At 45.3% G+C, this 26,331-nt stretch overlaps 1 protein-coding gene across 1 annotated transcript; it reads left to right on the top strand.

Moving 5' to 3' along the window:
* The first annotated feature begins 1,923 nt into the window (after positions 1 to 1,923).
* On the top strand, positions 1,924 to 25,981 carry LOC308597327 (tetraspanin-36-like). The gene is made up of 7 exons (XM_081213222.1): positions 1,924 to 2,192; positions 17,958 to 18,149; positions 19,431 to 19,505; positions 20,730 to 20,825; positions 22,677 to 22,835; positions 23,586 to 23,669; positions 25,713 to 25,981. The coding sequence occupies exons 1-7, from the start codon at positions 2,133 to 2,135 to the stop codon at positions 25,797 to 25,799; spliced, it is 753 nt and encodes a 250-aa protein (XP_081069348.1). The 5' UTR covers positions 1,924 to 2,132; the 3' UTR covers positions 25,800 to 25,981.
* The last annotated feature ends 350 nt before the right edge of the window (positions 25,982 to 26,331 follow it).

Below are 26,331 nucleotides of genomic sequence, written 5' to 3'. Positions count from 1 at the left end.
TCTCATTCCTGCCTCGCTTTGCTGCCTCCTCCCCCCCCACCCCCAAAGCTTGGAGGTTCCCCGGCAAGGGGGAGGGAAAAAAATTGAAACTTACACTTTCGTGCGTCCCTCCCGGCGTGACGCTGCGCGCTGACGTCACGGGGCTGTAATGGTGGTGTGCCTCGAGATTTTTTTCATCAAACAAGTGTGCCTTTGCCCAAAAAAGGTTGGGAAACACTGCGATAGAGAACCTACTTAAGGACTCTATATGGGCTCTTGGACACCCCTATAAGGGGAAAGGAGCAGGGGGGGGGTTTCTTATAAGGGTTTGCTTGTTTATTGTATATTTTAATTACATTGCCCTTTGAATATTGTGGGAATATAAGAAGCTGGCTTATACTCAGTCAGACAGTTGGCAGCAGCTCTCCCAAGTTTTTAATTGGGGGACATTCTGGGAATTGAGCCTGGAACCTTCTGCGTGCAAATCTGATGTGGCTGCGTAACTCCAAATAACATAATGTAACTCTGCACTGTCGCCACTGGAACCAGCTATGACTTTCCCTGTTGTTTCCCTTTACACATTCACCCTAAGGAATGCTTCTACATAGATCTCAGTTTAGCAGCTTTCAATGGAGTACGTAAGCTTTTGAACTGTCTCGGGCAGCCATTCTCTATACATCTGAGAGTCACCCATTGAACTTAGTGGGGTTTAATTCTGAGTTGACATGCATAGGATCGTGCAGCTGATGTCTTAAAATTGGCATAGTGGCATAGGAGGCAAGTAAAGTGATACCTCAGGTTACAGACACTTCAGGTTACAGACTCCGCTAACCCAGAAATAGTACCTTGGGTTAAGAACTTAGCTTCAGCATGAGAACAGAAATCACATGGCAGTGGTGCGGTGGCAGCGGGAGGCCCCATTAGCTAAAGTGGTACCTCAGGTTTCAGGTTAAGAAGGGACCTCCAGAACGAATTAAGTTCTTAACCCGAGGTACCACTATAAAGGTAAAGGAACCCCTGAGGGTTAAGTCCAGTCACGAACAACTCTGGGGTTGCAACGCTCATCTCGCTTTACTGGCCGAGGGAGCCGGCGTTTGTCCGCAGACAGTTTTTCCGGGTCATGTGGCCAGCATGTGGCCAGCATGACTAAGCCGCTTCTGGCGAACCAGAGCAGCGCACGGAAACGCTTTTTACGTTCCCGCCGGGGTGGTACCTATTTATCTACTTGCACTTTGCCTTGCTTTCAAACTGCTAGGTTGGCAGGAGCAGGGACTGAACTTCCCTAAACAGAGCTGCCTTCTGATGTCTTCCAAAAGTCAGATAGTTGTTTATTTCCTTGACATCTGAATGGAGGGTGTTCCACAGGGTGGGTGCCACTACCGAGACAGCCCTCTGCCTGGTTTCCTATAACCTCGCTTTTCGCAGGGAGGGAACTGCCAGAAGGCCCTCGGAGCTGGACCTCAGATGGTAATAACTGTGGTAATAACTGTTGCTTCTTCCGTTGTCTTCCTTTACCAGAAGTAAGAAACCTTTTCTGCCAGGGAGGACAGATTGTTCTGTGTCCTCACCACCAACAGCCACCTGTGATAGGTGGGCAGGACCTGACCTCAGCATCTTCTCATAGCACCCTCACCCCCCCAAGGAATTCTGGGAACTGTAGTTTACTCCCTCATTGAGCTACAGTTCCCAGCGCCCTGAACAAACTACCATTCCCAGGATTCTTTGGGTGGCGTGTGTGATCTGAATGCATTCAAGTGTTCAGTTGCGTGCTCAGCTACAGCCGGACAAAAGCTGCAAGCTGTGGTGGATCTGCTATTAGGAACTGCTTGGTACAGCCCTTTTTTGTCCAGGCAGCTAGTTCAGAAGGCTTACGGCAACCCTGTTAGTCACAATAGTATGTTAGTCACATGGGCGAGGAATAAGCAAGGTGTTGTTTTGCACTGTACATAACCGAGCATGTGATTAGGGGAAGGGCACTGAGCGCATCATGCCCTGATAATTGGTAACGCTCAGCTCAAAAGTCCCCAGAGCCTGCACAAACCTGGAGGCGTAATTACTTTAGCAGGAAACGAAAAGCTTTCTTCTGCTGCTGTTTTAAAAATCTTTTTTCCACCACTTCAGTGGTACAAACAAACGCACACAGAGCGGAAATAATGGATTGCGGCGTGATCACCTCCAAAACGGTGTTGCTGCTGATCAGTCTGTTTTTTTGGGTAAGTAAGATGGAAAGAAAGCAGATCTGTATTTCGGTAGTACTTTCCTCCTGTTCTATTGACTCTTTCCTGCAGATCTAAAACAAGAGATAGATTCACTGAGCTTAAAACACCTGTTGCTGTGAGAGTTCACTTCGTGGACAAAGCCTTTGTCCCAAGTAAATGTACCCTAAGATTGTGCTCGGACGTGAAGTTCTTGGGGTGCTGTCGCGGTTAAGAGTGTCAGACTGGGATTGAGTTGGGCAGCTTCCTGCAAAATATAAAATATGTAGACTTCTCTGTGGTTACAGCTTGAAACTTTCCGTATTGCTTTTTCAGAAGCAGAGCTAGTAAAAGGGACGTTGGAAATGCCCTCCGGACCCCCATCCCTGTATTAACAAGGGATGTTAAGGCATTGAAGGTGGGGGAACCTGTGACCTTCAGACGCTGTTGGACTCCAAATCCCATCATCCCAAACTGTTGGCCATGCTGACAGGGGCTGATGGGAGCTGGAGTCCATTAGTCTCAGAAGGGTTGTAGGCAGTGCTTTTTTTCCTGGGGAGGACTCAGGGGTACGCATACCCCTAAACATTTTGTAAATCTTTGTACTTTTGTCCATTTACTGTATTTATTTTCCCTGATTTTAACTATAAAACAGTGGTTTTCTTGAGTCAAAATGAGAGTACCCCTAAATATTTATTATTATTTTCTGGGGGGGAAAGCACTGGTGGTAGGTCTCCCCATCCCTGCATTAGAAGCACTCTGAATGCCATGTATAAAACAAGGAGCCCCTGACTAGTTTTCTAATGACTTTTAACACACATGGCGAAAGAAGTACCTCAGCAGGGGAAGGTTTACTCCTGGAATGAAGCTGCAGTAGTGGGGAAATCCTTTTACCTTTTTAATTCCTCCTTGCCATCTAACTGCTTAAGGCACAGGTTCTCTGTAGTAATGGTAATAATGATAAAAATAGCAAAGCATTTGGCAACCCTGGACTGAGAACGCCTCCGAGAAACTGAGCAGCGAAGTAGGGGACAGGATATCCTGTAACAGGGTGTGGGTTTGAGGTTTGAAGACCTGACAGAACATTCTCAGTACAGTGCTACCTCGGGTTACAGATGCTTCAGGTTACAGGCACTTCAGGTTACAGACTCTGCTCACCCAGAAATAGTACCTTGGGTTAAGAACTTTGCTTCAGGATGAGAACAGAAATCGTGCGGTGGCAGTGTGGCGGCAGCGGGAGGCCCCATTAGCTAAAGTGGTGCTTCAGGTTAAGAACAGTTTCAGGTTAAGAACAGACCTTCAGAACGAATTAAGTTCTTAACCCAACGTACCACTGTACCGTACTGATTTTGGTTTAATTGGAGCAGGGAGAAACCTGTTTGGGTGCTTTAAAAGGAATTCTATTGGGTGTTTTTCTCTTTCCCCCCAATATTCCATTGTTGCCCTTTAATAGCATTCGATAAAGTTGCATTTTTTCTAGGTGGCAAATTCAGCAGAAATCATATTTATTTAGAGAGATCTATTACAAGGCAGAACTGCATTTGTGAGGCAGTTGATGTTCTGGTCTGAATTAAGTGCTTATTAGGACAAGTGCGGGTGGAAATTTTTATGATGTTGTTCTTCAGGGCACTGTACTTGATTCTCACAGACCTTCATTTAATCCTCACAACAACCCTAGGCGGTATGATAGGCTGAAAGAAAGTCACTCAGTGGGCTTCCTGGCTGAGTGGGTCTCTCTGATCCCAGCCCTGACTCTAGCCACTACACCACACTGCCTCTCTGCTTTAGATTAGGCTTTTAAACAGGCCAGCAGTCGCCAGCAGAGGATTGGCTGATGGGAGTTGTAGTCCAAAATTATCAGGAGTGGGCACCCGGTTGGCGGAGGCTGAAATTGTTATTTGTCTGATTAACCTCGGAAGACAAAAGTAGGGGAGCTTTACAAAAGTTACTTCTTTGGTTCCCTTCGTAGGGAAGGCCTGGAGTCAGTGATTGCCCCCATGTTTTGTGTGTGGAAATTCCCAGGTTCAAAACCCCGTCTGAAACCCTGGATTGCCACTGACCGTCAATACAGCTGATACAGTCGTACCTCGGACGTCGAACGGAATCCGTTCCGGAAGTCCGTTCGACTTCCAAAATGTTCGGAAACCAAGGCGCGGCTTCTGATGGGCTGCAGGAAGCTCCTGCAGCCTATCGGAACCCGCGGAACCCATGTCGGACGTTCGGGTTCCAGAGAACGTTCGCAAACCGGAACAATCTCTTCCAGGTTTGCGGCGTTTGGGAGCCAAAACGTTTGACTCGCAAGGCGTTCGACTTCTGAGGTACGACTGTACAGTGTTACCTCGGGATGCGAACGGGATCCGTTCCGGAGCCCCATTCGCATCCTGAATAGAACGTAAGTTGTTATGGCGCGTCTGCATGTGTGCGGCTCGCGTTTTGCTGCTTCCGTGCATGCGTGTGACGTCATTTTGAGCGTCTGCGCATGCGCGAGCGGCGGAACCCAGAAGTAACGAGCTCGAAAGAGCTCAATATGAAGCACATTCAACCCGAGGTATGACTGTACTTACTTTTTGTCATGGACTGAATGTAGAAGAGTGGTGGGAGGCACCAACTTGAGAAACCCCAAAGGACGAAGGCTCAGAGCCCGGGAATGGTGGTGGGACGATGATGAATGGTCAGAGGGAGAAGATTGGAGGATGAGATGGCCGAAGCTGAAGAGGTAACAGGGCTTAGTGAGCTGGGAGAATCTGTGTCAGAGAGTAGTCCAGAAGCAGAAGGAGAAGAGGGAGACCAAGAGGCTGGTAAAGAAGCCAGGAGGTCTCCTCTTTGTACTGTGACAAGCTCCCCTTACCCCTGGTCTCACAGAGCCAGAAGAAGCATGAAGAGGGCATAGTCTCAGATTGCTTTGGAAGGACCTGGGAGATGAGGAGTCTTAAGCAACTGTGGGAAGGCAGGGAACATCAGCCTCCACAACTGGAGTTCCCTTCACTTACTCCGTGTGATTTATTGCTGACCCACCTTGAGGGATTGATGGTCTGACTCACTAGAAGGCTGGTAAAAGTAAAGGTAAAGGGACCCCTGACCATTAGGTCCAGTCGTAGCCGACTCTGTGGTTGTGGCGCTCATCTCGCTTTACTGGCCGAGGGAGCCGGCGTACAGCTTCTGGGTCATGTGGCCAGCATGACTAAGCCACTTCTGGAGAACCAGAGCAGCTCACGGAAACGCCGTGTAGCTTCCCGCTGGAGTGGTACCTATTTACCTACTTGCACTTTGACGTGCTTTCAAACTGTGAGGTTGGCAGGAGCAGGGACCGAGCAACGGGAGCTCACCCCGTCGTGGGGATTCGAACCGCCGACCTCCTGATCGGCAAGTCCTAGGCTCTGTGGTTTAAACCACAGCGCCACCCATGTCCCAGAAAGCTGGTACCTAACTAATACAGTATATGACGGCAGGCAGGACAGTCACTTCTGTGGGCTAAGGCCCTATCTGCACTATACATTGAAAGCAGTACCATACCACTTTAAACGGTCACGGCTTGCCCCAAAGAATCCTGGCGACTGTCATTTGTTAAGGATGCTGAGAGCTGTTTGGAGATCCCCTATTTCCCTCACCGAACTATAATTCCCAGAATTCCTTGGACAAAGCGACTGATTGTTAAACACCTTTTGCTTCACTTCCTTTCATTGTTCATGGAGTACACCTGGAGTACTGTGTCCAGTTCTGGGCACCACAATTCAAGAAGGACACTGACAAACTGGAACGTGTCCAGAGGAGGGCAACCAAAATGGTCAAAGGCCTGGAAACGATGCCTTATGAGGAACGGCTAAGGGAGCTGGGCATGTTTAGCCTGGAGAAGAGGAGGTTAAGGGGTGATATGATAGCCATGTTCAAATATATGAAAGGATGTCACATAGAGGAGGGAGAAAGGTTGTTTTCTGCTGCTCCAGAGAAGCGGACACGGAGCAATGGATCCAAGCTACAAGAAAGAAGATTCCACCTAAACATTAGGAAGAACTTCCTGACAGTAAGAGCTGTTCGACAGTGGAATTTGCTGCCAAGGAGTGTGGTGGAGTCTCCTTCTTTGGAGGTCTTTAAGCAGAGGCTTGACAACCATATGTCAGGAGTGCTCTGATGGTGTTTCCTGCTTGGCAGGGGGTTGGACTCGATGGCCCTTGTGGTATCTTCCAACTCTATCATTCTATGATTCTATGATTCTATGTCATGTGGAAGAGCAAAGTTCAGCAGGTGCAAAAGCAAAGCTGCACCTATTGAACTTTGCTCTTCCGCAGGAACCAAATAGGGAGCGGAACAGAAGCCATGGCTAGCTTTGCATCTGGCTGTCCTCATCAGGTTTGCAAGCCAGAAGCGGGTTGTTGGGTGTCTTGCAGATCTGCACCTGTGGCTGCAAGCCATGTACTTCTTAAAAAGATGCACACACGTGTTTGCAGTGGCCACAAATGAACAGATGCATTGTAAAGAAAAAGGGAAGAAAACACAGCCGCGTCTCTCTTTCAAGTCCTCTTTAAACCACAGTGGGGTTGTGCAACTGTTAATACCCAGAACCACAATCTGAGTAACCTCTGAGTCAGAGTTGCTGGAAATCCCAGTTGGGGAGAGAGCAATGTTTAGGGTTGCCATGCAGAAATCCATAAAAATGTCTGTAAAAAAAGCTCAACAAACTACTTTGCTCCAAAAAAACCTAAACAACTTTTCTTTTCTTTTAAATAAAAATAAAAATGTGCACCCCACCCCCGAGACAATACCATTGTAACTATCCAACCCCCCCAAATTTCAACACCTCCTGTGATGGTTTGACCCCTTTCCGTTTTAACAGTACAAATTCTACAAATGTCTTCCATATTTCCTCAAAATATTTTCTCCTGCATATCCCCTGTCTTACCTTAATAGCACATGTTAATTTATCATTAATAGCTCTATCCCACACCTCTTTTTACCACTCTTCCATTTGATATTCATCTTACCCCATCCACTTCCTAGCTCTAATAACTCATGCAGCTGTCAATAAATTTGTGAGCAAGTCCTTCCTAGCTTGTGAACCTTCCACCCCATCATCAATTGATAACAAAGCTACCTCTGGACTTTGCGTCACCCAGTGATTTCTGTTATCTCCTTAAACACCCTTTGTCCCAGCAACTTTTCTGCAACTAAACAACAACACCACAAACTGGCTTATAAGTATAAAACCAAATTTTTATGATAAAAAAATTCCTTCCAGTAGCACCTTATAGACCAACTAAGTTAGTTCTTCGTATGAGCTTTCGTGTGCATGCACACTTCTTCAGATACACTGAAACAGAAGTTGCCAGATCATTCTATATAGTGAGAAGGTGGGGAGGGTTTACCACACATTGTAATTGGAGTGCTATTTTGTATCATGCAGCTTTTCAGACTGATGAAGCGTGTAGCGAAACCTGTGTTATATCCGGAGAACAGGTCTCCTTTTGCCCACTTGCGTTATTCTCACCAGGGTGCTGGCTTTGATTTGCCCTCCTGTGATTGATCCATGCATACGGCTTTGTGTTTCCAACTCAAGACCCATTGAAGAACATCTCACCCAGTTCAATCTTTGGAAAACAGCTTTCAAAAACTTTTTCATATTCTCCAGTGGGCTACCCTTGCCGTTGTGGCGCCACGGGGTTGCCGTTCTGTGACTGGACTTACGCTACTTGTTGAACGGTTCATTTATCCTGTCTGTATAACGTTTATTGCACATGTAACTTGTTAAGATGCATTTGTACATTTATCCACTCCATGTTTACAGTATCTCCAGGCTTTGATTTGCACATGGCACCTTAGTATGTTTGTTGCTTGGATGGTTACAAGTCTCTCTCTATTCTAGCTATTATTCTAGTAAATTTGGTTTTATACTTATAAGCCAGTTTGTGGTGTTGGTTTGTTTTGTTGCATTATTATTACTGTCACCATATTTGATACTTTGTGTATATACCCAGCAACTTTTCTGTCCGGATTTTCACCGTTTGAAATATAGCAACCCTAGCGATGTTGCACTCGGCTTCTCATACCCTCCAACATGTTGTGACGGAAAACCAGGACACCATCTTTGGGGCTGCACACCTGGACGAGTCACGTCACCCATGCAAGATTGTGGCCTTGGAAAAAGCTATTTTTCCTTGGGCACCTTGCCCCAATACATGTGTTTTGAGGCACCGTGCGAGATTGTGCCTCTGAAAAAGTGCTTTTTCCCCGGGGTGAGATTGTGGTTCCCCAAATGATGGCCATGCTCTCACAGAAAATAAAAGGGTTATTCCGTCTTGAGGGGTATGGATTCTGCTTTTGAGCTTCCCACTGTCAGCCACTGTGAGAACAAGATGCTGGACTAGATAGGCCTTTGACCTGATCTAGGAGAGTTTTCCTAAATTCTTAACTTCTCAACGCACGTAGAAATAGAAAATTGTTCAGTACTATCTGACTATGAACCTACCTGAGCCTTCAGATCTGTGTCAGAGGCCCTGCTTGCCGGCTTGCGCACCTACTGATTTATTTTAACATTACGTTTATATCCCATTTTCCTTCCGGGGAGATCAAGGTAGAGCGCAGAGTTCTCCCTCTTCCCCATCTTCTCCTCCTAACACCCCTGTGAGGTAGGCTAGGCTGAGAGATGCCAACCGGGCCAGGATCCCTCAGTGAGCTTCCTGTCTGACTGGATGGGATTTTGACCTCGTCTCCCAAGATCATGGTCTGATGCTCTAACCCAGGCTTTCTCAAACTCGGGTCTCCAGTTGTTGTTGGACTACAACTCCCATCATCCCTAGCTAGCAGGACCAGTGGTTTGGGATGATGGGTATTTTAGTTTGAAAACAGCTAGAGACCCAGGAAGCCTAGCAACCGATATCACACAAGCGATATCGCAGGAATCCCATCAACTGAAAGTGGGAGAGCAGAGGAAATTGGGAGATAATTTCTGTCTGGAAACAGGCAGCTGTGACATCCTTATTTTTGTTTCCTCGTGTACCAAAATTCTGCGATGTTCCTCTGCCAAGCAAGCAAGCCTTACCTCTCACCAAAACATTTAATTTGGACCGTATTATCTCTTGCCCTGGCCTAACCTAAAGCAGGATTGTTGTGAGGATAAAATGTGGCTGGCACGCCATGACTGCTGCCCTCAGATTTTCAGAGGAAGGGTGAGGTTGAAATATAATTGTTTTGTAATAATGTGAGCAGGAGCAATGAGGAGGAGGTCTGGGGTGCCTTAAATAATAATTTAATGTCTTGTTGCATAAGTTGTGACAGGTTACAGCCTACTTTGTCGGAGGCACGAAATGCTTTCAGAGGTTGGTAAAGGGGAGAAAGAGAGAGAGAGAGGGAGAAAGAAAGAAAGAAAGAAAGAAAGAAAGAAAGAAAGAAAGAAAGAAAGAAAGAAAGAATAGAAGTGGTTAAAGTTAACTGTTCTGCTTAGTTTCTTTTTGTTGTGCTTTGCTCGTTGGGTGAGAAGTTCATATCTGGCAGGGGTACCCCAGGGCCCAGCAAAAAACTGGTGTGTAAGGGAGAGTGTTGAATTATTATTCAGGGTAAAGGTAAAGGGACCCCTGACTGTTAGGTCCAGTCGCGGACGACTCTGGGGTTGCAGCGCTCATCTTGCTTTATTGGCCGAGGGAGCCGGCGTACAGCTTCCGGGTCATGTGGCCAGCATGACTAAGCCGCTTCTGGCGAACCAGAGCAGCGCACGGAAATGCCGTTTACCTTCCCGCCGGAGCGGTACTTATTTATCTACTTGCACTTTGACGTGCTTTCGAACTGCTAGGTTGGCAGGAGCAGGGAACAAGCAACGGGAGCTCACCATGTTGCAGGGATTCGAACCGCTGACCTTCTGATCAGCAAGCCCTAGGCTCTGTGGTTTAGACCACAGCACCACCTGCGTCCCGTACATCCCTCCTACTCCTCTGTCATCTCCAGCAACTGAAGCACCGGCTTCTCAGGGTTCAGGCCCTAACAGACACTGGACAAGTACTGGGTGAAACTGGCTTTCCTTCTCTAGAAGAAAAACAAATAAACAGATCTGTGCATCACATTCTCAATCATGCAAACACCGGGTTATGTTTTTCTGGTTGCTTCCCCCGCCTCATTTTATGAAGATTCAACAGTCGGCTTTAATTTAAAACACACGGAAGGAATACATTTAGCCAAACGGACTAGAGCGGGCACATCTCAAAATGCAAGAAAGAAAAAACCAAAAAGCCTACCGTTTATAACAATATGAAGCCAGAACAATGAGCTGCAAGCACTCCCCTCTTCCTCCTTCCATCCTTTCCTCTCTCTCACTCTTGGCACCATTATATACGCAAGCACTAATAGAGGGTTTGTTTTCCTGAGTGTGGAGCTTTACATAGCGAAAATGCCACCATCCACGCAGGTTTGGGGGGTTCCTAGCACCTGCAGAAGTATTAAAAACACTTTAGGGGGAACACCCCAAAACTACCCAATGAGAACTGAGCAGGCTTGGTGGGACGACAGCATAGGAGCCAAGTCCTAGGGGCTGAGGTCCCTTCGCCCCCCCTAAAATCTTTGAGGGCCCCCCCAAGTTAATGGACATTGTCATGGTGTGATTATGGGGGGTGGGGCATACCTATCCCTCCCAATATTTTATTCAGGTTGGCTCCCCTGGAACAGAATATTCACTTTTAGGCAGGAGGAAGATGGACTGTACTGGAATCCGGGAATGGCAGTCTGCAATCTGTATTCTCTTCACCCTCTTCTACAGTACGGAAGCACTCCATGCTGCAAAAAATTATTGCAACATCCCAGTGTGGTTTTTGTGTGTGTGTGTGTGTGTGTGTGTGTGTGTGTGTGAGAGAGAGAGAGAGAGAGAGAGAGAGAGAGAGAGAGATTCATATGTACATTCTAAAGCAGGCATGGCCAAACTTGGCCCTCCAGATGTTTTGGGACTACAACTCCCATCATCCCTAGCTAACAGGACCAGTGGTCAGGGATGATGGGAATTGTAGTCCCAAAAACAATCTAAAGACTCTTCAGGGAGATTGGCCACATTAAGAGTCAATCTTACAGCCGAAAAGCTTATGGTTTATATATAATCAATTAATCAAAGGATCAAGAGAAAATGGAAAGTGTTTTGGGAATGCATGACCGCTTATGCTTTAGAAACTATGAAGCTAGGCTTATTTTTTCGGCTCTGCCCCTGGGAGAGTGATTGTGCAGCTTGTTTGCTTAAAGTTTTAGAAGGGTGCTTGTGGAGAAATTCCACTGAGGTTCTGGTAGCTTTCCAGTCACGTGGCAGTTCATGGGAAGTTCCATAAAGTCTCTCAGAAGAGCAAAAGTTCTAGTGCATACAGTGTTGGAGAAAAGATCCAAGTCCAGTTTAAAGATGCTTAATAAGATAATAATTGGAAAGGTGTTTGTTGGAGCATGTGCAGAGTGCACCATGCACGCCAGGCATTGGCGAACTTGGCCCTCCAGATGTTTTGGGACTACAACTCCCATCATCCTGGACCACTAGACCTGTTAGCTAGGGATGATGGGAATTGTAGTCCCAAAACATCTGGAGGGCCAAGTTTGCCTATGCCTGCCGTACACCCACAGAGCAGCCACAGCAGGTGATTACTAATTCTTCGTATGGGAGGGGTGTGGTTTTAAAGGCAGAGCCAGCGGCCAGATTAAGCCTCAACCCTTTTTTTTGAAGTGATACAGTAATGGAATTGTGAAATGTATACTGAAATTCACTATGGGTGAATCCTAGAATCATAGCACTGTAGAGTTCACAGAGACCCTGCGAGTCATCTAATCCAGGACCCCGGAATGTATTTATGCTGCCTTCTGCCTTTTACCTCTCAAAGCGAAACTAATAAAACAACTACTCTTGATTTTAACAGCATCAAGAATCGCGGACAGCCTCAGTGGTGCAATAAGCCTATTTCTTGCATAGCTCTCAAATGATGGGGGCAGTACCCCTGTTTCTGCATATTTCTCAAATGATGGGTCATCAATTAACACCCAGTTCTATGAGAGCAGAGAAGAAGCCGTAATTTTTCTCTAAGCAAACAAGTCGTCTTATTCATTCCCTTCCACCTTTTGTGATTTGTTGATAAAGCAACTCACATCGCTGCAATAATGTTATGCAAACTGTTTTGTGAGGTCTGCCCGGAAAGCGGTATATAAATACTGCAGTTGCAGTTCCCAGCACCCTTAGTGTCATAGCATCATAGAACTGCAGATTTGGAAGGGGTCATAAGGGTCATCTAGCCCAACCCCCGGCAAGTCAGGAATCTTCCACCCAATGTGGGGCTCCAACCCACAACCCTGAGATTAAGGGGGTCTCGTGCTCTACCAGTTGAGCCCTTAACAAACTGCATTTACCAGGGGGGAAGCCAAGTGCTTTAATTCATGTGGGTGTGGTTCCGTCAAAGTGAGTATTCAGCAAACTTTCCAGAACATTTCCTCCTCCCTTTCCAAGAGTCTTGACTTCTGAGGAAGTGTGCGTGTTGCACAAGACCTTCCAGCCAATTATAATTGGGCAACTGGAATTTTCCCATGTGTTTTTTAATCCCAGCTGAAAATAGTGATGGTGTTTTTCCCTGCGAATTTCAGAGAGTTGTGGTTGATGGCACTTAACCTATTCTTACCAGGAGAGGTAGCGGTTGCGGGAATCTGGGGTGAACTTCCTCCTTCCTAAAGAATGCCACTGAGGCCCTTATGCTAAGAAATAAATCAAATAATTAAAATATTGGGTAAGTGGTTTTGAGCCTGGCTGATTGAGCCAGAGAGTGATGCAACGACCTACTTGAAAAGAGAGCAGTTCTTACTCCTTCTGCCATGAGCTAAAGAGGTCTTTGGATTGTCAACTCTTGGGCTTACCTGACCTGTATGAAGGGTGTGCCACTCATCATTCTGGTTAAACCTCTTGAGATAAAGACGCCATTTTCTAAGTGCGGGAAAGTCTGAGTGCACTCGAGCGTTGAGCAAGCTAAGTTTTTGTTTTAAGAAGAAGGTATTGCTGTGAAAGAAGGCTTTCTCTGAGGCCTTACTTGGACTGTACATTTGAAGCAGTGTTATACCACTTTGAATGATATCCCCTCAATAATCCAAGTTAGTGTGATTTGTTAAAGTTGCTGAGAGTTGCTTGTTGTTGTTTAGTCATTTAGTCGTGTCCGACTCTTCGTGACCCCATGGACCAGAGCACGCCAGGCACTCCTGTCTTCCACTGCCTCCCGCAGTTTGGTCAAACTCATGCTGGTAGCTTCGAGAGCACTGTCCAACCATCTCGTCCTCTGCCGTCCCCTTCTCCTTGTGCCCTCAATCTTTCCCAGCATCAGGGTCTTTTCCAGGGAGTCTTCTCTTCTCATGAGGTGGCCAAAGTACTGGAGCCTCAGCTTCAGGATCTGTCCTTCCAGTGAGCACTCAGGGCTGATTTCCTTCAGAATGGATAGGTTTTGATCTTCTTGCAGTCCATGGGACTCTCAAGAGTCTCCTTCAGCACCAGAATTCAAAAGCATCAATTCCTTGCTGATCAGCCTTCTTTATGGTCCAGCTCTCACTTCCATACATCACTAGAGAGTTGCTTGGTGAACCACTATTCCCCTCCCAGAGCCACAGTCCTCAGTGCGTTGCAATAGTCAATCCTTCTTTCCCAAAGAACTCTGGAATTGCAGTTCCGAGAGTGGAACAGGGGGTCTCCCAATGACTCTCAGCACCCTTAACAAATTAGTTCCTAGGATTCTTTTGGGGAAGGTATCTAGTTGGCTTCTTTGGGTGCAGTGGAGCTCTCTGGGTTGTAATTCGGCACAGCTTATTTTTTTCAATTTGTCAATCTTTGGTGGAGATAGATCTTTGCGGTCCCTTCTCCATCTTCAGATTTTGCATATACAGTCTAAGTGTATATTAGGGTTGCTGTACGTCTGGACATACCGAGACATTTCCAGAACATGCTTGGAATAATGCTGTTGGAAGCAGTGTCCGGGCAGAAATTGGCAAAAATGTTCCGGAAAATCTGGACGTATGGCAACGCATGTCGGCAGTGTAGTTTTTGGCGATTTTATTTTTAAAAAAGCTCCAAAAGGTCCACTTTTTGTGATTTTGCTCAAAAAGTTCAACAACAAAACTAAAAAAAGCTCAATAACTTTGCCCCCACCCCATAACCTGTGTGTCTGGATTTTCACTAATTGAAATACGGCAACCCTAGCATATATTCCCCTTTTTAAAAAAGTACTGTGAAATAACTGGAAGATTGATAGGTTTGTTTGTGCCTTTAAGAAGCCTTCTGGGAAGCTGTGTTTGTTGCTACAGACGAGCCTTTTAAACTTATCTCTTCCTATGTTGAAAGGAAGGAGCCACAAAGACTGCAAGTCTATGTATGCATGTCTCTATTACAAATCAGTTCTGATGCATTTAATAGGGTTTAGTTTCTGGGAACTGACGTTGTTTTTAAGTGCTGTGATGTCCAAGCTAGCTAGGCAAAAGAGGAAGCATTTGCACTTTTAATAGTATGACAAGTTAATATCATGAACTACCGGTACATCACATGAGTCTGCCTCATCATGTTCCTTATTGTTCGGCTTGGCGTGCAGAATTTCCAAGCAAATTTCATAGAATCATAGAATCATAGAGTTGGAAGAGACCACAAGGGCCATCGAGTCCAACCCCCTGCCAAGCAGGAAACACCATCAGAGCACTCCTGACATATGGTCGTCAAGCCTCTGCTTAAATTTGTCCTCTTAATATTTTGTATTTGAGTATGTGTGTCTTTGTTTGTGTTGTATACACTCCACTACATCCTGCCAGGTTTTTTTTAGGTCAGGTAACCAGAACTAGGGATGCGGGTGGTGCTGTGGGTTAAACCACAGAGCCTAGGACTTGCCAATCAGAAGGTCGGCTGTTCGAATCCCTGCGACAGGGTGAGCTCCCGTTGCTTGGTCCCTGCTCATGCCAACCTAGCAGTTCGAAAGCACGTCAAAGTGCAAGTAGATAAATAGGTACCGCTCTAGCGCATAGCTGTCAAATGTCCCTTATTTGAAGGGACAGTCCCTTATTCCATTGCCATGTCCCGCTGCTGTCCCTTATTGATGGATGTCCCTTAAGTGTCCCTTAAATGATGTCCCTTAAATTTCAAAGGAAGCAGCACCTCTCCCTCCCTCCCTGCCGGCCAGGGAGGAGGGAGGCTCCAACTGTGTTGCTTGGCTGTGTTGCTCACCCAATAAGAAGTCTAAGAACGACTGGGGGTGGAGCTTGCATGCCTTGTGTGTAGCTAGTTAATGCAAGCTGAGGAGGTTTTTGAATGCTGGACGCCATTTTGTTGCATGTGCTGCTGCAAACTTTGCAGTGCAAAGCCAGGCTGGGGAGCCATCTTAAGTTGAGGCTGCATAGGCCTTGTGGTGCATGTGATTCAGATTCTATTCAGTTGAACCTCTGGTTACAAAGTTGGTTGGACAGTGTTCTCGAAGCTACCAGCATGAGTTTGACCAGACTGCAGGAGGACAGGAAGAATGGAGTGCCTGGAACAGGTGAGGCCGCAGGTCCCTTATTTTGGCTGCTGGTCCCTTATTTTCAAATCTGTAGGTTGACAGCTATGCTCTAGTGGGAAGGTAAACAGCGTTTCCGTGTGCTGCTCTGGTTCGCCAGAAGTGGCTTACTCATGCCGGCCACACGACCCGGAAGCTGCACACCGGCTCCCTCGGCCAATAAAGCGAGATGAGCGCCGCAACCCCAGAGTCGGCCACGACTGGACCTAATGGTCATGGGTCCCTTTACCTTTACCTTTAACCAGAACTAACAAATGAGAACTCTTGCTCAGGGGTCAGCAAACTTTTCCAGCAGAGGGCCGGTCCACTGTCCCTCAGACCTTGTGGGGGGCTCTGTTTATATTTTGGAAAGGAAAAAAAAGAACAAATTCCTATGCCCCACAAATAACCCAGAGATGCATTTTAAATAAAAGGACACATTCTACTCATGTAAAAACAGGCTGATTCCCGGACAGTCTGTCGGCCTCCGGGCCTTAGTTTCCCTACCCGTGCTCTTGCTGGTGCGGTGCAATGGTTGAATTGCAAGTGTTTTCACTGTTGTGTTGATGTGTCAGATGCAATCACACACAACTGGAAAGCTAACCGTTGCCTGTCCACAGCAAATTTGCTATCAGCCCCAGTCAGCACAACTCTACTGGTTGGGGCTTATGTGAGTTGCAGTCCAAACTTTCCAAAGGGCACCAGGTTGGTGAAGTCTGTTATAGAGACTGCCTTTCCTTTCAACTAGAGGCTTTCTCTGTAGGAAGGAACATTTTTCAGAAGGAAGTTTTCCATGACCGCTGTAATAATCAACCGCCGTTTCAGAACGAAATGTATTTTTAAATCAGAAGCATGACAAATGTCGGTCTTATGCCTGATGGACTTAATTTAAGGCCAAGCACATGGTTAGAATTATACTGAGAGCAAATAAGACTGTTGACCGCTGACAGATGATTAGTTGGCGTCTTTGTTCCAAAGATGAGCTCATAGTTTCCCTAGAAGACCTATAATGTTCGTTCAGGCCTGGCCCTATCATTTGGCAACGTGAGACTATGTCCTTGGGTAACAGATGCGGCAGAAAGGGTCAGCCTCCTGGTTGTACTGTTTGGTTGGGGATCAAAGCTTATCTAACACCAAGTTCCCCTGCTGGTCTTCGTCAGGACTCAGAGCAAAGCAACATCAGAACCTGGAGACACACTACTGGTTGACCACTGTGAGAACAGGGTGATGGACCTTTGGTCTGATTCAGCAGGGATGTTCTTAAGTTAACTCTGAAAATGGTGTATCAATGGTACTTAATTCCAGTAAAATTGGCTAAAATTTATAAATTAAAATCAAATACCTGTGTTGGAGATGCAAGACAGAAATAGGAACAATGTTTCACATGTGGTGGGAATGCCGACCTATTAAACAATTTTGGAATGAAATATATGAAGGAATCAAAAAGATGTTTAAAATATCTTTTAGTAAAAAACCGGAGGCATTCCTTTTAGGCATAATCACAAACGATACTCCTGACAATCAAAGGAAAGTATTCCTCTATGTGACAACAGCTGCCAGGATGCTCATAGCAAAATATTGGAAAGGGAGAAAAAATCCATCAATGAAAGAATGGCAAATTAAATTTTGTGAATATATAAATCTGGCAAGACTCACAGAATTCATAAGGGGACAATCGGACCAAAAATTATTAAAAGAATGGGGATGTGCTAAAGAGTATATGAAAAAACATTGTTCTGGAGTAAGCATATCGGTATGTAATGAATGATGCTTTGCAGGGTTAAAGAAAGAAAAAAATGGTGTTAACAGTATAAAGCTAGAAGTAACCTACATTAGACACATCAACTTAGAAAGAGTAAAAATTTTGAGGTCTTAGAACAAAGGAAGGAAGTCAATATGTGTATATGTATGTAATGACTAGATTAGAATGTTGATATGGTTTTATTTGTAGATGTGTGTTTTTGTTTTTTCTTGGTTTTTTGTTGTTCTTTTTTCTTTTGTGTTCTGTTTTTTTTCTTGTTTGTACTGTTTTATTTTGGATTCAATGTTTGTAATTTTTTTTGTAATTTTGCATTGAAAATAAAAAATATATGGTAATAAAAAAATTAATTCTGAATTGTAGTAGGCAAGTTGTCTCACAGCAATATGGAAACTAGGTCAAATCCTGTGGCTAGATCTAGCACAGACCAGTCTTGGAAGGAGTCATTCGAGTTCACTGGGAACCGGGTGGAGGAAGTCATAGTAGTTTAAACTGGTTTATCTGATACCATTTTGAAACAACATTTTGCTTTATATTAAGGCTGCAGCAGCTGGACTTTCTTATGTTGGCGCATACGTCCTCAACACCTACAAGGAATATGACCCTTTCCTCCAGGATAAATACCCTCTCCTGCCAGCTGTCATCATCATTTGTGTTGCCGTGGTGATGTTCGTTATCGGCCTCATTGGCTGCTGTGCTACAATCCGTGAATCCAAGATTGGGTTGGGAGTGGTAAGTAAGGAGTGCGTCACTGAAAATGCCTTCTGTAACAATTCCATGGTGCCAGAGAGAGGGAATCAGGGAGGACAAGGGCTTGTCCACACTTCCACTTTTCCACGGGGCTGAATGGTTTCCTGTTTGCTCCACTGCTTTTCCCGGACAAACCCGCTCTTTAGAGCTTAATCGGAGCAACTGTCAATCCGCTGAAAACCTGATTGATGCTTATTCCGATTCAGTGGTAAATATCAGGTTTTCCTGGGAGAAAGCGGCAGGACAATTGAAAGCCTGAATGAGCCCCAAGTGTCTGTCCACATGCTTCCAGACAAGTCACTTGCCCTATGGCTTACCTTCCCGTTGCTGGGGCCATGTACCATATTTTTCCCCTCCTAAAAAGTAAGGGGAATGTGTGTGCGTCTTATGGAGTGAATGCAGGCGGGAGGCTCTGCTTAGTGCTCCCTTTAAAGAGCTGCGTGGAGCATGCATAGAAAAGCCCCCAAGAGTGTGTGCACTCTTTAAAGGGAGTGCAGCTCTTGGGGGAGCCTTTATTCCCCTGTCCGGGAGAGTCTTCGCGCAGCTATCCCAGAAGCCAGAACAGCAAGAGGCTATCCCAGAAGCCAGATCCCTCTTGCTCTTCTGGCTTCTGGGATTCAGAATATTTTTTTTCTTGTTTTCCTCCTCCAAAAACTAGGTGCGTCTTATTGTCTGGTGTGTTTTATGGAGCGAAAAATACGGAGGTCTCTTGAAGGAAAGGTCATTACCATGTAAAATTTGTGGCTGGACATCTCTTAAGCATGCCCACTTGAGACTGAATTCCGTCATGACTAAGAAGACTTCAGAAGAGGATGGGAGCATTAATGTGAACTACACCACGTGACAGCTCTTCAGATATTTGTAGATGGCTATCATATCTGTGATTCTCCAGTGGTTTGGCTTCACTCCGTTGTTTCTCGAGACAGACGGATGCCAACTAACCAACCAACCAATATCATATCACTTCTCAGTCTCCTCTTCTCCAGAGTAAACATACCTAGCTCCCTCAACCGTTCCTCACAAGCCTTGGTTTCTGGACCCTTTCTCATTGTGCTTATCATCCTCTGCACGTGTTCTAGCTTGTCAATATCCTTCTTAAATTGTGGTGCCCAGAATTGGACACAGGACTCTAGGTGATGCTAGGCAACAGGTCTCTCTCATCCCCACCCCTCACACAAGGCTTCTTCACCCCAGCCTGTCATCTTAGATGTCTACAACACCTGTACACCAGCCTCTTCCTAACTAATTCTTCTTTTCCTCCAGTTCCTGATCATTATCCTGTTGGTCTTCATTGCTGAAGTGGCAGCTTTTGTCCTTGGATTCATTTACAAAGGACAGGTGGGTAAAAACAGACGTATGTACTCTGTACCAATGATGAGGGCGGGCGGGCGGGCAGGCGAGGTGGGTGGTGGAAATGCAATTATGAATTTCTCTCATTCCATGAAGACTGGGAGGCTCAACCACCTCTCCATTTACCCCTCCACTTTCCCCCAGGAAAACCTACAGTTTAGTGCTGAATCGGAACAAACAGCAATCGGGTTTTCCATGAATTGCCATTTGTTCCAATTTAGCACTAAAGAGCAGGTTTTCCAGGGGAAAGCAGTGGGTCAAAGAAATAACTGCTCAGACCCATGCTCTCTAGGCTTGGGACAACTGGGAGTGTGGATGAGCTTTGGGCCAGAGCGGTGGTTAACCATACCAACCCAGAGCCAATTTCACAGCATACATTCAAAGCGCTACGATGCAACTTTAAGCAGTCATGGCTGCACCCCGAAGAATTGTGGGAGTTGCAGTTTGTTAAGGATGCCTAGAGTTGTTAGGGTAAGCCTATTCCCCTCAAAGGTGACGCTGTGGTCTAAACCACTGAGCCTCTTGGGCTTGCTGATGGGAGGTCGGCAGTTCAAATCCACATGCTGGGGTGAGCTCCCGTTGCTCTGTCCCAGGCATAGGCAAACTCCGGCCCTCCAGATGTTTGGGACTACAATTCCCATCATCCCTAGCTAACAGGACCAGTGGTCAGGGATGATGGGAATTGTAGTCCCAAACATCTGGAGAGCCAGAGTTTGCATAGGCCTGCTCTGTCCCAACCCGCAAAAGCTGTATGCAGACAAACGCCAGCTCCCTTGGACTGAAAGCAAGATGAGCGCTGCAACCCCATAGTCAAATTTGACAGGACTTAACTGTCCAGGGGTCCTTTACCTTTACTTTTACTTATTCCCCTCACAGAGCTACAATTCCCAGAGTTTCCTGTGAAGAGGGATTGGTTGTTAAATCACTCTGGAAATGGTTTTTAAAAATGCAAATATCATCACTTGGGAAGGGAGTCTGTGCTGGGAACTGCTGGGTCCACAAGGAAGGCAGAATAAGGCATTGAACCCTTTATTGTTGGCGATTGCCACTTCAGAAAGAGAAATCACAAAGGAGGAATTTCCTCCCAATACAAATACAACTTCAGAGGAGAGGCTTTCCTCAGCTGAGGGGCTGCAATGATCTTCTCTGTTTTTTGCAGTTGAGGGGCTTTCCGTTCTTGAACAAAACCCTCACATTTCTGTCTTCCTACAGGTAAAAACAGATTTGCATGAACCAATGGTGCAATCATTCAAGAACTATGACGGGAAAACGGAAGAGTCTCACATCATAGATTACTTACAGCAAGAGGTTGGGAAACTTTATGTTCTGTTTAAAATTATCGTCACAAACTTCTTCCTCTGGTTGAATTTCCTGTTATTAGTCCTAGAACTATGAATGTTGGCTCATCTTGCATACTTTATCCTGTTTGCAGTTTCCTTCCAGTTCCCCCCTCCCCCTCCCTTTTAAAGAAATAACTACAGGAAAAATATCTAGTGGGCTGTTCCAGATACAGTGGTACCTTGGGTTAAATACTTAATTCGTTCCGGAGGTCCGTTCTTAACCTGAAACTGTTCTTAACCTGAAGCACCACTTTAGCTAATGGGGCCTCCCGCTGCCACCGCGCCGCCAGAGCACGATTTCTGTTCTCATCCTGAAGCAAAGTTCTTAACCCGAGGTACTATTTCTGGGTTAGCGGAGTCTGTAAGCTGAAGCGTCTGTAACCTGAAGCGTATGTAACCTGAGGTACCACTGTAATCTGTTTCAGGGGTTTGTTTTTTTTAGTGTGCAGTTGGACAAGGGATGCTTTGCTTTGTGAATTTCTTTAAGGTTCCCTTCCATTCTGCCAATATTTTGCAGGAAGGATTCAATCACACAATGGCGAATGTAGGTTTGCACAGTCAGCTTGAATTAACACAGTCTTGGGCACTAAAGCCACTTAAAAACATATATAGATTTTTTTTGCGGTAAGGAAAAGTGATAAGCAAATGCACTGAAAAGTGTGGTATAATAACCGATTGACAGGCAGTCATAAATCACCTCTGTGCAAACAAATAAGGATGTGTTCAAATCAGAGTGGATATTCAGTAAAGAGCAGGAGTCATATAACCACCTCACAGACTTTGTGCAAACATATCAGGATAAATGCTGGATGAACAAGGCTTCTGGAGACACACATTCACCCCAAATGTAGTTGTTTCGCAAAATTAAACTAAGCCATTTCCTGATCTTGTGCAATCCATTCTTATTTCAAAAGGCCTATGTTCTACTTACTAAGTGTAAAAAACAATGATTTAATACAGAAGCGAAACCTATTTCAGAGATCATATTCCCATTAAATCTATCTCACATTTTCATCAAGCCTGAAAGTTGCAGCTTTTAAAAACAATGGACCGGTCAGCTTCTTAAGTCACACAAACATTTTGCAGACAGAGGAATTATGTCCAGGAAATGTTTGCTCAATGTGATAGCAGATGTGCTTTTCCACTGGTATAAACCAACTGGCTAAATTCCATAACTGTGATACATAATCGTCTATTTACTGCAATTGCTTTTGCCGAGTTTCTTTTAGCTGGAGCCTCTTTCATTATTCTTTTGATTCTTGCATCAGTTGCGTATACACTGGTACCTCCGGTTACGAACTTAATTTGTTCCGGAGCTCTGTTCTTAACCTGAAACTGTTCATAACCTGAAGACCACTTTAGCTAATGGGGCCTCCCGCGGCCTCCCGCTGCCGCCGCACGATTTCTGTTCTCATCCTGAAGCAAAGTTCTTAACCCGAGGTACTATTTCCGGGTTAGCGGACTCTGTAACCCAAAGTGTTTGTAACCCGAGGTACCACTGTATTCTCTCTGTGTATTGCAGAGTGGTCCTTGTGCAAGTGTAAGGGCTAGCCGCTTGTGCCTCCTTGTATCAGAACTTAGATGTCTTGTATTAGTAACACAATTGTGTCGAAACAGACTCCCTGCAGCCTTTGATTATGCATTTCAAAAATGTAATTGCGGTGTTTTCATGAGGCTCAGTACATTTTTTAAAGATGGCTCAAACAAGGCAACAGTTCTTTTTTTGTTTAAAGATTTGTAACACACACTTTTGAGATCTCACACGTTCTTGAAAGTGACACACCCTGTTTGCTTTCATTCACGATTTCAATCTTTGCAGCTTCAGTGTTGCGGAGTAAACAACTACACCGACTGGATTGGTAGCCAATGGTTCAACGCCACCGGCAACCATAGCGTTCCTGTAAGCTGCTGCAAGCAAGACGTCATTAAGGAAAACTGCACAGGGCAACTGAGTGACCTGAAGTTTCTCAATACACAAGTAAGGGCACGTTGCATTCAGGACTTGCATGGGAATAACAGAATTGCTGGGGACCTGGAACCAAAGGCTGGTGCAATCCATCTCTTAAGATGATTGCAAGGTGTAAATAAAGCAGCAAGATTTTGAAAATCCTAACATTCGGGATTTCTGGCTACCCTTCAGATCAGTTCTGGCAGAGATTCCACACTGGCTAACAAAAATAATGACACTTTATCCAGCCATCAGTTCTTTCCTGTTTTGTTTTTGTGGCAGTGGTGTAAACTGCTGATATCTGCAACTGTAACGGATGGGGGAGACATTCAATTCTGTTAGCATTTTGATGGGAAACAGCATAACTTGTCCTTCCCAAACCAAAGCAGGAACAAAAACATCACCACCTTTGAAATTTGACCTTGTCCAAATTTTGCAGTGCAGTTCTCAAACCCAAACGATGTGTACAAATGTGTACGTGTTCGTGAAGATAGCATACAAAACGTACCGAAGTTGGGGAAATTGCATACCAAAAAAAAATGTGTTTATTAGGAGGAAAATTACACTGGAAAGGTGAAAAACTTTCAAGGGGTGTTTTTTTTTTTAAATTGCAATTTGCTTAAGAAATTGTGTGAACTGAATTTAAGGTGGGGAAATTGAGAGGGCCAAAATAGATTTCTCTTTCCTTAATGGCCATTCTCTCTCTCTCTCTCTCTCTCTCTCTCTCTCTCTCTCTCTCTCTCTCTTTCTCTCCCCTACATCTGCAAATTCTCCCTGCAGGGCTGTGAGGAGAAGGTGGAGTCTATTCTGCAGAGTGTCCTCAACTACGCTATGCTTGTCATCCTAGGATTTGCCATTGTGAAGGTATTTATACTCTGACCTTGACACGAATGCCCCAGAGCAGAAAGGTACACAGTCTGAACCATAAATTAAACAACAAGTTTCAAAACAGCATTAAATCAAAACAAAGGATTCAGGCTACTGCTCAAGTTTTTCAGTGCTAGGTGGAAACCTTCCAATTTGCCCTGGGCATTTTATACTTCAGGTGATGTTTAAAAATTCTGTTTTATCCTGCCTTTAGCTTCTTTTGATTTTTGTTTGGTTCGGTTTTGTGTTGCTACTGCCTTCGTGTTCAGAATGTGACCTTTCTGGTAATATCATAGAATTGTAAAGTGGGAAGAGTCCCCAGGAAGGGCAGTTGCTGGTTCGTGGTGAGGGAATGAACTAGCTGAAACTTTGTGGCCTGATCCATCAGGGCCTTAAGTTTTGATTCCCTCTGAATCCTTGGTTTGCTTAGCCTTGCCATTATCCAGTATGTTTCCGAAAGCATAATCAAACAACATTGCCACCTGTAGGCAAGCAAAATTTAGTGCTTCCCAATTGCCTGTAGTGCTCCTTTAAAGAAACTAGAATCTGACAGGTGTTCTAATGGCACTGGGACAGTGCTTTTATTTCATGTTCATAGTTAGCCTATACAGTGGTACCTTGGTTCTCCAACGTAATCCTTTCTGGGAGTCCGTTCGACTTCCGAAACGTTCAAAAACCAAGGCGCGGCTCTGATTGGCCGCAGGAGCTTCCAGCACTCAAGAAGAAGTTGTGTTGGACGTTCCACTTCCGAAAAACATTCGAAAACCAGAACATTTACTTCCGGGTTTGTGGCGTTCGGGAGCCGATTTGTTCATCAACTAAGCCATTTGAGAACCAAGGTTCCACTGTATACCCTTTCGTATTTCAGCAGAAATCTCTCAGCGGCGTATGAATCCCAATGAAAAGGAATAAATAAAAGCAATCTGTGCAAATTTCGCATTCGAAACCAAGCAAAACAACAAAGAACCACAAATGCAAATATACAAGACATCAGGATATATCAAGATATATCAAAATGCGACATAATAATGTTATAAGCATTTCATAAATGTTACAGGAAAGACAGAGGGTATGATTCATAGAATCATAGCACTGCAGAGTTGGAAGGGACCACAAAGACCATCTAGTCCAAGCCTCTGCAATGCAGGAATCCTTTACCCAACGTAGGACTTGAACCCATGACCTTAAAATTAAGAGTCTCATGCTCTACCAGCTGAGCTACCCATCTAATGAGTCCCATCCATGGAAGCCTTGCACAAGGACTTCCGCTTCCACAATGGGGCTTCCACCCTCTCCCCTGCCCTGCCCCCTACCTGTGCCCCCGATATTGGCTCTGTGGGGGTCAGAAGAACCCCCAGAACAACATGTGGGGCACAGAGAAGGGAAATTGTTTCATCTGGCGAGCTGAAATGCTTGACAAAGCGCAACGTTGAATTCCTCCCATGATGCCATTTCCAAAATCTGCACATTCCCAGAACTCAAAACTAATCCAAGTACATAACCCCCAAATACACCCAACTATCTCCTAACGTGGGTGGCATTGTGGGTTAAACCACAGAGCCTAGGGCTTGCTGATCAGAAGGTCGGCAGTTCGAATCCCGCGACGGGGTGAGCTCCCGTTGCTCAGTCCCTGCTCCTGCCAACCTAGCAGTTTGAAAGCAAGTCAAAGTGCAAGTAGATAAATAGGTACCGCTCCAGCGGGAAGGTAAACAGCGTTTCTGTGCGCTGTTCTGGTTCGCCAGAAGCAGCTTAGTTATACTGGCCACATTACCCAGAAGCTGTCTGTGGACAGACAGACAGACAGAAGCGAGATGAGCGCCGCAACCCCAGAGTCGGTCATGACTGGACCTAATGGTCAGGGGTCCCTTTACCCTTTACCTCCTTACAGCCACTAAATCATTCCATCCATTTAAGTTTAAATAGATTACAAAAGGGCGCCTTAATATAGGCAGTGGGGTGGGGATTCAACTTTCAAACTCTTTAAGCGCCATGAACATTGCTGGTTTATTTAAAATAATAACAATAACCTTCTCCTTTCAGTTCTTTGGAATGCTTAGTGTCTGCGTGCTGACCTGCAAAAGAGAACAGCACAACGGTTACCATCCTTTGTCGGGGACGTTTGCTTGACCGGAAGATGGAGAGTGACCCTTCGTTCTGCTCTTCCAAGATAAAATGGACTTGGGAAAGATGCTCTGAGCAGAAAATGTTTTGCCTGCTTTTGTAAAATGCTGAATCCTTATCTGGGTGAACAGAAAGGAGATTCCTTTCAAAGCTTCTTATTAAATGTGACCTGTCTTGGATTTAACCTAGCTACTGGTGATTCCACTTGAGAATCTTTGACGTAGTTCAGGCGTAGGAAATTTGTGTCCAGATGTTTCTGAACTACAACGCCCTGTGGAACGCCCTCCCACCAGATGTCAAAGAAACACACAACTATCTGACTTTTAGAAGACATCTGAAGGCAGCCCTGTTTAGGGAAGCTTTTCATATTTGATGAATTAATTGTATTTTAATATTTTGCTGGAAGCCGCCCGGAGTGGCTGGGGGAACCCAACCAGATGGGTGGTGTATAAATAATAAATTATTATTAAATTATGTTATTATCACCCCTGGCCATTGGCCATGGAGTTGTAGTTTAGCAACATCTGGAGGGGCAGAG

Source organism: Podarcis bocagei (genome assembly GCF_964188305.1).
Source record: "Podarcis bocagei genome assembly, chromosome: 11".
NCBI lineage: Eukaryota > Metazoa > Chordata > Lepidosauria > Squamata > Lacertidae > Podarcis > Podarcis bocagei.
This window is presented reverse-complemented; position numbering and strand designations above follow the sequence as displayed.